This window comes from Globicephala melas, chromosome 1, assembly GCF_963455315.2.
Source record: "Globicephala melas chromosome 1, mGloMel1.2, whole genome shotgun sequence".
Classification (NCBI taxonomy): Eukaryota; Metazoa; Chordata; class Mammalia; order Artiodactyla; family Delphinidae; genus Globicephala; species Globicephala melas.
In genome coordinates this window covers 27,981,590-27,993,877 of record NC_083314.1, presented here as the reverse complement: position 1 = coordinate 27,993,877, position 12,288 = coordinate 27,981,590, and the positions used below count along the sequence as shown (strand labels likewise).

At 33.8% G+C, this 12,288-nt stretch overlaps 1 protein-coding gene across 11 annotated transcripts in view; it reads right to left on the bottom strand.

The window, feature by feature from the left end:
- Window positions 1-1,999: 1,999 nt before the first annotated feature.
- The window catches only part of CEP170 (centrosomal protein 170), a 147,157-nt gene continuing 136,868 nt past the window's right edge, over window positions 2,000-12,288 (bottom strand). For 10 of the 11 annotated variants that reach the window (XM_030868548.3, XM_030868547.3, XM_030868545.3 and 7 more), the window contains 4 exons: window positions 10,270-10,358; window positions 6,703-6,796; window positions 5,895-5,946; window positions 3,842-4,319 (listed from right to left, as the gene is read on the bottom strand). In XM_030868548.3, the coding sequence (XP_030724408.2) occupies window positions 4,030-4,319; window positions 5,895-5,946; window positions 6,703-6,796; window positions 10,270-10,358 (525 nt within the window). In that variant the 3' untranslated portion in view covers window positions 3,842-4,029. Of the gene's footprint in view, window positions 3,717-3,841; window positions 4,320-5,894; window positions 5,947-6,702; window positions 6,797-10,269; window positions 10,359-12,288 lie in introns of those variants that run through there. The other variant, XM_030868555.2, reaches the window with a different exon arrangement.

Below are 12,288 nucleotides of genomic sequence, written 5' to 3'. Positions count from 1 at the left end.
AGAAAACTATAAGACACTGATGAAAGAAGTTAAAGATGATACAACAGATGGAGAGATATACCATGTTCTTGGATTGGAAGAATCAACATTGTGAAAGTGACTATACTACCCAAAGCAATCTACACATTCAATGCAATCCCTATCAAACTACAAATGGCATTTTTCACAGAACTAGAACAAAAAATTTCACAATTTGTATGGAAACACAAAAGACCCCGAATAGCCAAAGCAATTGTTTTTTTTTTTTTTTTTTTTTTTTTAGCAATTGGATTTGAGAAAGAAAACGTTGAGAAAGAAAAATGGAGCTGGAGGAATCAGGCTCCCTGACTTCAGACTATATTACAAAGCTACAGAAATATAGATCAATGGAACAGGATAGAAAGCTCAGATAAACACACGCACATATGGTCACCTTATCTTTCAGAAAGGAGGCAAGAATATACAACGGAGAAAAGACAGCCTCTTAAATAAGTGGTGATGGAAAAACTGGACAGCTACATGTAAAAGAATGAAATTAGAACACTCCCTAACACCATACACCAAAATAAACTCAAAATGGATTAAAGACCTAAATGTTAGGCCAGACACCATCAAACTCTTAGAGGAAAACATTGGCAGAACACTCTTATGACATAAATCACAGCAAGATCCTTTATGACCCACCTCCTAGAGAAATGTAAATAAAAACAAAAGCAAACAAATGGGACCTAATGAAACTTAAAAGATTTTGCACAGCAAAGGAACCCATTAACAAGACGAAAAGACAACCCTCAGAATGGGAGAAAATATTTGCAAATGAAGCAACTGACAAAGGATTAATCTCCAAAATTTACAAGCAGCTCATGCAGCTCAATATCAAAAAAAACAAACAACCCAATCCAAAAATGGGCAGAAGACCTAAACAGAAATTTTTCCAAAGAAGATAGAGATATAAAGGATTTTGTAGGGCAAGGAATCAGAGGTTTTCTGAAGAAAAACAGGAAGGAGAACCACTTCACAGTCACAGACCACTTGGATTAGAAGGGACTTGGATATCAAGATGCTTTCATTCTGCAGATCAGAAGATATAGAAACACATTTTTAGGTAGTGAGGAATGGGTCTGGAGCCTAAGCTTCTAAGTCTAGTTTCCTTTCAAAAGTTAGGATCCTGTCAGGCAGAGACATATATGGCAAGCAAAACCAAAGACAGATGAAGGAAGCAAAACAGCACAGACATTTTAAAATACAGTATACCCAGGAAATAGAGATTATTAATTTAGAAGGAAGAAACACGTGTATGTATAGTGGGGGAAGGGAAGGGGAAAATATAAGTATGTGGCACAGCCCTTTGCTGTGGCCCAGTCAAGTGAGGGAAGCTTTATGAAGAGGTCGGTGGGACTCTGAAGAATGGAAGGAATGTGCATAAGCAGGAAGGAAGGGGAGGAAGAAGCAGTACACAGAGCGTTGAAGAGGCTCCAGACTGTCAGGAACTCATGGTGGAGAGTCTGTATCAGGTGTACACTGACATAAAAAAAGAGCCACATTATGGAAAGCCTAAAAAGGTCAGGCCGAGAAACAGAATGCTGAATGATAACATTTTTATTATTGTTAACAGGGAAATATTCAAGACTCTTGGGAACGAATGATACGATGAAAGAAAATGAGTCCAAATGGATAGTTCTTAAATTTAAGATGTATTTTAAATTCTTCTTTGTTCCCCAAATATATCACTGTCATAAAGCTTTCTGATGACTCCAGGCCAGCTAAAAATAAAGGCTGTGCATGTACCTATTACATTAGCGTATTAAGCTAAGAGAATTAAATTTGCTATAATTTGCTAAGAAAATATTTTCTTCTTTAGCCCAAAATAGTATGAAGTTTTACAGTTACCACATATTAATTAAAACTGAAGAATTTCTTCTTTTGCTAAACCTTGGAAAATGATATACAATTATTATATAAATTGATGAAGTATTAGCAATCCAGATGGTAGAAGAAATAAAATGTACAATCAACTGCATAAAGTTCCAGAAACACTTTATTTAAAAATGGAGTTGTAAATGCATAACAAAATAACATAAGTAATAAAGGTAACAAAAATAAATAAGGAGAATAATGTATTCATACAAAATAAAAATAACATAGTAAAAGGCCAAATGTTTGTAATTGAACAAAACTGTGTAAACACTTAAATGATAATGTAAGTAGAATAGATGCTAATATTTTCCTAAACAACTCCTTACCTTCTACTTCCATGTTGATATAATCAGTACTCAAACATTAAACAAAGAGGAAACAATGGTGATTACTTTGTCGTACTTCTTCTTCAAATGGATTGACCCTGTTTTAATGTTTCACTTATTTCTTCAAAGCAATTGTATCTTTCCATTCATGCTCTTTAAAATCATTTTTTCAGTTTTCCTTTATTAGACAGAATTGGGAATTTAGATTTACAAGGACAACAGTCCATCTACCCTTTTTTTTTTTTAATTTAAAGAAAAATATGAGATCCATCTTACAACAGACTTTTGTTTCTACAACTCTACAAAACAGTTTTTTTGCATCTTTAACTGGCCCAACAGTACAGGATTTTTAAAAATCCTGTAAAGTTTTGAAGTGAACAGAGCTACTTTCCTAAAACAAATGTAGCACAGGATTATTGCTGAAATATTAAAGAGTATTTCATAAAAGTTGCAAAAGTTGCAGTTTTAACCTTTATAGACTGATGGGGTCAAGGTTTACTAATAATATTTAACTGAATTAATAAGATACACCCAAATTATAGTGTTCTGGCAACATAAAGATAATTAATTTCTTTTTAAACTTATCCAAATGTGAACTTACTGGAAGGAGAAAAAACAAGTTTATAGAAGATACTTTTCATAAGCTTCCTGTTTAGCACAGGCCCAAAGCCTTGGTCGTTGTCGCCTTGCAGGGTCCTTATAAATGTACACGACTGAGACAGGATTTACTACTGGGTCCTACAGGGAAACACACAGAAGCAACTTATCGCTTGGGAATGAAACTATCCACTAATCTTATGACTACTGGTTCTCCAAGTTTCCTAATGCCAAAAATTTTAACTTCATGATCATTTCAAGGGAAAAATTTTTTCAACCGTCACATATAAACTTGGTAACACAGGACCAATATACATGTTCTTAGTTTTAAAAATATACTCCACCTAAACTGTCTAGTTTAATCCTTCTAGTTATTTGCCCTAAAATGAGACAAAATCTTACTTTCATTAAAAAAAAATGGTAAAAAGTGCCAAATTCATCTTTTTTAAAGTGGAGTAAAACACCGTGGGGTTAAAACAAATACAGTTATCAATATCCTATATACAAAAAAAAAAAAAAGATGGTTAGTCCTTACTGACATATAGATATGTCCACCTACCACTCCCAGCAAATCTTAGTGCAAACGTAACAGTTCATCTCCATAAACTCCAAGAAAATTTACGCAGCAACAAAGTTATATAAATCACATATATGTTGGAAAATTTTAGAACACAAGAAGGACTGTTTTGAAAGGTCAGTTTGACTGTGGAGAGTAATATGTCATTGTATCCAATGGTAATGAATACTAATATAAATCCTATTATTTAAGAAGCAAATATAAGTGTTTAACAAATCTGTACAGATGAAGAGGAAGTCCATTTCAGGGAGCAGCTTGGCACAGGATACATGGGGGTCAGAAATGTTGGGTATTTAGTTTGCTTGTAGGTCACAGCATGGCTTAAAGAAAAAAAACAAAGATCTATGAAGGGAAAGGATGCAATTATCGAATTCAATTTGAAAATCATAAAACCACAAAATGTGAAACTGTCACAATCTGATTTTTCCTCTATGTGCATCAAATGGTTATCTAAATGGTTTGAAAGGATTACTATGACTCCACATTATAGATAAAAAATAAATAAAATTAAGAAGACAGAGATAACAAGATTGTAGTTGACCAAGCTTTCTTATTTTGTATAAGTCAACACTGTGTTGCTTCCAATATTCCTAGTCATTCCACAGGTAATTATTTCTAACAAGCAAGAGAAAGTCATTCATGTACTATAACATCTTCCTCTTCCCCATCAGGGTTGAACCTATTGAAATGTATACTGAAATCAGCCTCAGATTCGGCATTCTCAAATTCAGCTGAGACTGAAACAGCAGCAGGATGAAGAACCCTAGCTTCTGGTTGGCAAAGTGTCGGTGTCTGACCCGGGCTGCTGTGGTTATTCACAGGACTGGACTTCTGTTTTGATGGAGATGGCAAGATAGCACTGGGAAATCCCATGTTGTTCAGAGCTTCCAGAGTTCCATCTGGGTCAATCATAGCATTGATTGCTGAAAGAAAAAAAAAGAAATAGAGGGAAAAAGATATAATTGTAGATACAGTTAAATCTGGATATGAATATTGCTTGTGACTTGGATAATATTTCAATTACTGATGCTTATATGAGCTTAAATTTGGCTAATCCTTTCAATTCTATATTTTAAACCCCACTTTCAGGAATTCTGGGGCTGATCTATATTGTGGATTATAAAAACCTAAAAGCTTTCTATGGTCCCTTGAGTAGGCTACGTATGGGCATCTGAGCCTGCTGGAAGACTAGGATTTGGAGATATGGAATTCAGGAAAGATCTTTTTGAAATATGCTTTAATCATTATAAGAGGATGATGAAAATATTGGTTATGATTTAAAGAAACACTCCTGGCCTTATTTATTACTCAGATAATTGGAGATTGGTTGCTAAAACACGGTTCAGAGTAACCTGAAAGCTGAGGAGGCCGAAGTAATTATCAGCACACTCTGAATCCTACCACAGCATGCTGTCCTTCATCCTGGTGAGAGTGCTAGGGTATTAGCCATGTACAAGTATATATGTACCACTGGGCCATAAAGTTCCCCTCATAGTCCAGATACTAATATCCCGTGGCAGCCCCAGCAGGCCAAACAGACCTTGCTACCTCATGGGAAGGGCCAGATAAAAACCAGCTTTCAATCCAAAAGATCCTTGCGTGGACAAGGGAAAATCTTGGACAGTGATTTTCAACTTGGCATTGGGTAGAGTGGGGAGATGGGAGAAAGAAGCACCATAGATACAAGAATTATTTAAGAGGTCCTTTTAAAAGCATACTCCCTCCTACCAGCTAATAATCACGTAAACAAGCCACTTTGCCTCATGGGGGTTATACTATAACCCTTAGGTGTGCTAAGGCTGAAAAACGGTTAAGAATCACTTAGTTGGACCAACATATCATGCCTCTGATAATTCAATCGACAAAGACAGTAGAATTAGAAACTGACTCTGGAATCTGCTTGTTGTACCACTGGGGACTTCTAGGTCAAGACACACATAGGCATAAATGCATAATTAAAGATCTGACATACACCAAAAACAATGTCCCTGTTGAAGTTTAGGAGGCCAAAAGTCTCTTTCTTTTTCTTCTCTACCTCCTCCTTCTGGTCCTTGTGTCCAATATGCACTCATTTCTTGTGGTTTATCCAAATTATTATTATTTATATTATAACATAAGTTCATTTGGGTTATACCATATATACAATTTAAGAATTATCAAATCAAGTAAACAATGCTAATTGTCAATAAGCATTTTCAGCTGCATGTACATATTTTAATATTTTATATATTTTTCATATACTATATATAATACTACGAATTATAACTTCTAGCCTATGTGCCTAGAATTTAACTTTATTATATTTTTAATTATTTATACTGGTTTTAATACTTTCCTTTTATGAGTAATTTGAATATGTAGAATGTTATATCTTTCTCCATACATCATTACACTTAATCAAACAGTGTTCTAATATTTAATAATATTTTAGAAATACCACTTAGAATGTACTTGTCCCAAATTGTTAGCTCTTTACACTTAATCAGTAGTAAATTTACCTTGTAGCTGCTTTTCAACTCTTTTTAGCTCTTGTAAGATAGAAGAAATCTCCTGTAGGGAAAGCAATGACAAAAATTAGCTTACTTTAATTAAAACATTTTTATTTGATTGGATAAGCAATGAACCTCACACTAATCTTATTTGGAATCTTTAATTATTATTGACATGGCACCACATCTGTAGCAACAGGATATGAAATAATTCATGATATCCAGTAAACAAGATTCAAATTTTAAAATCTTTAATGTTGAAACAGATTTTCTTTTCAATGAGATGACAGAAGATGAAAAGTTCAAGATAATAATAATAACAATAAGCAAAGATTCTGAAAAACTTGTATTGATCACTCTTGCAACGACTTTGTAAAAGTGCTTAAGGATTTTCTTTGGAAAATGTATAAACTGCAACCTCGGTTTTAGGATGACTTCCTGAACAATAAAAATCTGTACAAATTCTTGAGGAGGAGACAAGCAATCTATTAAGTAAATAGAAATGACTGATGTCAACTTATATTTGAGTTTGGCTCCTATTTCAAAATTGCTTATTTATAACACATAATTATTATAAGAACAAGAGTGTATAACAGTGAGAAACATAAAAGGTTCCTCCATACCCTCTGCAACTTTGAAGCAGTCAACATTTTAAATCCCTGTGAGAGAAAATTGAAGGCATAAAATTCCCCAAATTTGTGCACTTATATCTTCTTTTATAAATGTAAATCAACAGTTTAAAAATAAGCATATCATTCCCTGAAAACAAAACCTTACTTTAAAAAAATGTTTTAATATTCAAGAAAAATGATCATACCATGCTTGAGGTTTTCACAATAGGGACTTCACTTTCAGCTCTTAACTTGCTTTCTATTTCATCCCAATTCCGATCTTTGTCTTTAAATAATATTCTATAAATAAAAAAATAAGCATTTTACTTTTCATATTTTAAAAACTTATCACATTTTTCATGATAATACAAAAGCAATGTATCTTTTCAAAGCTACACAAGAATTAAAAAAAACACTAAGTGTTAACACGAACTGTGAATTAAATACTGAGCCAACATTACCAATAAACTCATTTATGTGAGAGATTTGTACTAATAAAGTAACTGACTGGTTATGAATACACACATAAACCCTTTAGTACTTATCTCATTCTTTACTGAAAATCAAATATAAAACAAATGTAGATGAATAACCCCAAAACTTTATCTAATACTTGTAATTAACCATATAACCACCTTTTATAACAAAAACACAACTTCATTCATATAGAACATATGCAGTATAAATATAAGATGAAAATAGGTTGAATTAGGTATAAACAACTGTCTGTCAAGACCTCTTTAAATAGGAAAAGGCTTCATATTGATTGAGCAAAGCGTGTACATTATTTCAAAGGTTGAAAACTAGAGTACTTATGCTGCTTTTCTTTAAAAATCCTAATTCATGTTAGTATATTTGTACATAATAACCTATTAAGAGTTAAGACACTATCCTTTTGACAAAAACAATTGCTAATAAAGATCCTTATGTTCAAAATTAATTTCAAGTATCTTAACTTATAAAATAAAGGACCACAAAATTTTGACTTGTCTTTCAAATGTGGTATGCTTCTCTCTTCAATCTAGAAGACACGATTCGGCAGCTTTAGAGAGCTGTAAATACTAGGTACCTTTTTAGTTTCTATTTGAATTTTGTCATTGGGCTTGGAAATCTAGTTTAACTGCCTTATATAAAAACCAACACTGTACCGGAAAGTAAAGTATTACTATTAGAAGCTGATCAGTATTTAAGTAGTAAACTAAATTACATTTTTATTTGTATTTCTTCAAAGTTCAATGTGCTAGGTTCAACTTATTTAAAAACATGAAATTCATAAACATCTAATCAAGTCTGGAACATCAACAATTACAAATAACCATACTTAAAAAGGCAACAGTGGTTCCAGAATCCTATATAAGAATATTCTTCTGATCTACTGTTAAAATTTCTATACCCAAAAGACTAAACATCCTTGCCAACTATCTAAGAGCTGTTATCCTAATGACTATGATATTAAGGCATAAGAAATTATTATGTGCTCTATAAAAGAGTCCTTATAGCTTACAGCATTAGGATTGGTGAAAGTAAGAAAACAATGACTATTTCATGGACCAACTTAGAATTACAATGGACTCATACAATACAAAAAGTCTGTGCTTAGCCACACTGAAAATTCAGTGAATTTTGCCAGAAGGTGGTTACTGAGTATAATGCTCGTGCTTTTTCAAATTGTTAAACCATACATATTTCACCTTTGCTGAAAATGTCTTAGAATTGTCACCTGAGGTTCCTAACTCACACACTCACACAAATGTCCCCAGAGTTCTAAGCCACTGAAGGGATAAAAAACTTAAAGACAATATGTCTTTATTGATAAGTTTACCCTTATCAATTTTCACATATAGCTATGAGTTTTAAAGAAGCTTAATTTCCTAGAGAGTCATAATTTAATAATCATTCATCAACAAATAGTAACAAATATTGTACATTCTAGTCGCTGTATGTTTAGACAAAGACCCCTACTCTCACGGAACTTACATTCTAGCTCATTTATTTGAGCAGGCAGCTGTCTTTGCTACCTACATGTGATTTGTCTTAATTTCATTATTTTGCTTTACCATCTGTATTTTACTATTCACAACTTCTAATCCATCTAAGTCCAATCACCCCTTTTTATTATTAAAATTTATTTTATTATTTTAAAAATATTTTTATTATTAAAATCATGTTACAAAGAAGTAAAAGGTATAATAACAATATATTTTCACTGGATCTTTCTAAATTAAAACTGTGCACATTTTCAGGTTTATAACTGATTTAGAGAAATTACATCAGTTGCAGGCTCTTCATAAATAACACCATTTTCTAATTTCTGATTGGGCTTATAAATGAGTGCATTATTTTCATTTTAATCATACTCAGTGATTAAGTCATTAGTGCTCTAACATCATCTTAGGTGGAATATTGTGTATGTGTTCCTTTAATGACTACATCACTCCCAAGTTTGCTGATCCCACCTTCCGTCACAAGTAAGAGAGCTCTCCTTCACATGACAAACCATCCTCCTATGATTTCCTAATCAGGCACGTGCCCAGAGACAAATGAAGCTCTCCCTTCCCTGGCATAAAGCCCAACTGAAATTTGTAGGAAAAAAAAAAAGGTCAGCTTAATCAATTAGTTATTACACATGAATTAACAAACCTTTAGGGCCCAATCATATGCCTACTATTTAATGCTAGGAGACATGCCTTGAGTTTGGCTCAAGTACTCAGTGTAGTTGAAGGTGATGTATAACTGTTATCATTTTGAATTTGATTCCACCAAAGGGATATCCTAAAACTAGAGCATTATGGGAGGGTTATTAACCAAAGGACTAAATTAATGAAATAAACATCGATTAACAGAATCTTATATGGGAATAAAGTCTCCAAATTCAATCACTGATTGAATGATTTTTTTTGACTGCACATTATTTGTCCAGCACTGTTTTGATGCCCTCACAGCTGAGTGCAGAAGGCAGCCAAGTAAGCAGGTAATTACAATTCACTGGGATAAGTGTAAGAAGGGAAATATAGGATGTGATACTGTGGGAACCCGTAGGAAAGGCACTTGAGAAAATTCAGAGAAGGTTCTTAGAGATATTGCCATGCAATTTAAGTCCTGAAGGATGGGAGAGGTGTTGGACAATCGAAAACTGGGTCCAGTTGAGAGGGCTAGGGGATGATGAGAGATGACAATGGACATACTTCATGGAGGGAATTGAAGAATAGAAAATTCAATACAACACAGTCCCTGTACACAAGATTCTGGCTAGCGAAGGGGTCAGACACTGAAAAAATTATTGTGATTCAACATAAATAAATAGCAAAGGCATTAGAAAATCTAGTTTTTGACTATCTACGGCCTTTTTACATAAATTTTCTGAGTCTTACATGAGTACTCATTTTGTTCTCTTTACTGATGAGGAAGCTGTAACTAGACTAAAGTTTGAGGTCTCATAAAAGATGCCCTAAAATTCTGTCAATTTCAAATACTTACTATTATTTTGTGGAAGAGTAAATTTTTCTGATTATTAATAAAATTAATCTAAGTGATTACAGCTGTTAGCTCTCAATTACCAAGGGGCTGATTATTTGGGACATCTGTTCTCTTTTTGTGCCCTTCGTGCTGTCTAGCATATAGCTATAATATCTAAACAGGAAAGAACATGCTAGTGGCAGCAGTAAGGTTCAGTACCATTGACTTCACGAGTTCCCAGAAGCTGTGGTAGCAGGCTTGCAGAAAGTGGAACAGATGGTAACAGAAGCAAGGATGTTTGAGTAATACAAAAATACCTGATCTTTCCAGCTGTCTTGTCTATGGACTGTCTTATCTTCCTAGAAAACTGAAAGACGGATGACAGCAGCAGATTATCTCCCATGACCTGAAACATGAAAAGAAAAGAACAGACATTAAAACAGTACTGCTCTATTGGATAACCACCAAGAATACTAGTCACAACTCACTACATTTAGGGGCATTTAATATTTATGCTAATTTTAATAAAGATAATTTAGGGGCATTTAATATTTATGCTAATTTTAATAAAGATCAATGAAGAATCTAATTAGAGCAATGTGTAACTAAATTGAGAAAGAAAAGTAAATATTAACAAAGGAGTTCTTTTTTGTTAAATAACTTGTCAAGTTTCCATATTATTTTCATCATATAACTTTCAAAAAACAATCCATATTATCTAATCTTCAATTACTATCATGATCCTGTCCCCCATGCTTCCAATTCAAATGATCACAAATGGGAAAATATAAGTGATTTATTATCTTTCAGTGACTGACCCCTTCGCTAGCCAGAATCTTGTGTACAGGGACTGTTGTGTTGTATTGAATTTTCTATTCCTCAATTCCCTCCATGAAGTATGTCCATTGTCATCTCTCATCATCCCCTAGCCCTCTCTACTGGACCCAGTTTTCGAGTGTCCAACATCTCTCCCATCCTTAAGGACTTAAATTGCATGGCAATATCTCTAAGAACCCTTCTCTGAATTTTCTCAAGTGCCTTTCCTACGGGTTCCCACAGTATCACATCCTATATTTCCCTTCTTACACTTATCCCAGTGAATTGTAATTACCTGCTTACTTGGCTGCCTTCTGCACTCAGCTGTGAGGGCATCAAAACAGTGCTGGACAAATAATGTGCAGTCAAAAAATCATTCAATCAGTGATTGAATTTGGAGACTTTATTCCCATATAAGATTCTGTTAATCGATGTTTATTTCATTAATTTAGTCCTTTGGTTAATAACCCTCCCATAATGCTCTAGTTTTAGGATATCCCTTTGGTGGAATCAAATTCAAAATGATAACAGTTATATATCACCTTCAACTACACTGAGTACTTGAGCCAAACTCAAGGCATGTCTCCTAGTATTAAATAGTAGGCAAATATTCACCAAATAATATGCACACAGAGATCAAGAAGATTATAATCCTTGTTCTCCACAGTGGGAAAGATAATTTTTAAAAATTTACTTAAAATAATAAGTTTTAATGATGGGGGTTGTTACCACCCCAGTTGAACTTTATGGGCAAAACCAAGGGTTAGCAAACTTCTGTAAAGGGCCAGAGAGTGAAGACTGGGGCCATATGGTCTCTGTCACAACTATGCACCTCATTATAGCAAAAGCAGCTACATTATAGCAAAAGCAGCTGTGTCATAATAAGACTTTATTTACAAAACCAGGTGGTAGGCTGAATTTGGCCAGCATCCTGTAGCTTGCCAAGAGCTAAACCATGAAAGGCACAGCTAGTGTGGAATGCTAGAAAAAGGACTGAACTCGGGACTAGATATGGGTTCTAAAATCAGTTCCTTACATTGTCAGAACTATATCTAGACTCTGTAAAAAAAACCCAGAAAATAAGATATGGCCTTGGATGTTAAGGTGCTTTAAACACTGGTAGGGGAGATAACAACAACATACAGGAAATATTATTAAATATTTTTATAAAAACAATGTAAATAAGTACTAATTGTGATTCACTGCTTTACGAATTCTAATGAAAGGGAGTTCAGTGAGTGGTGGCATTAACAAGGAAAGTATCATGGAAAACCAGAACTTGAGTATGATAAGTATTTGAATTTAGTGAGGGATAAAAGGTAACTTAGGGTGTGAAAAGCAACATAAAGACAATGAAAGGCTAAATAAGCATAATGGTATTTTGTGAGCCTTGAGAAAAAAGGCCAAATAAGAGTAGAAGACATATATTAATTAGGAAGGAGTGAGAAAGGGCAGGGTAGTCTACGGTAGATTATAACATAGAAAGGATATCTCTCTTTTCTACGTCATAGAGTTCAGTA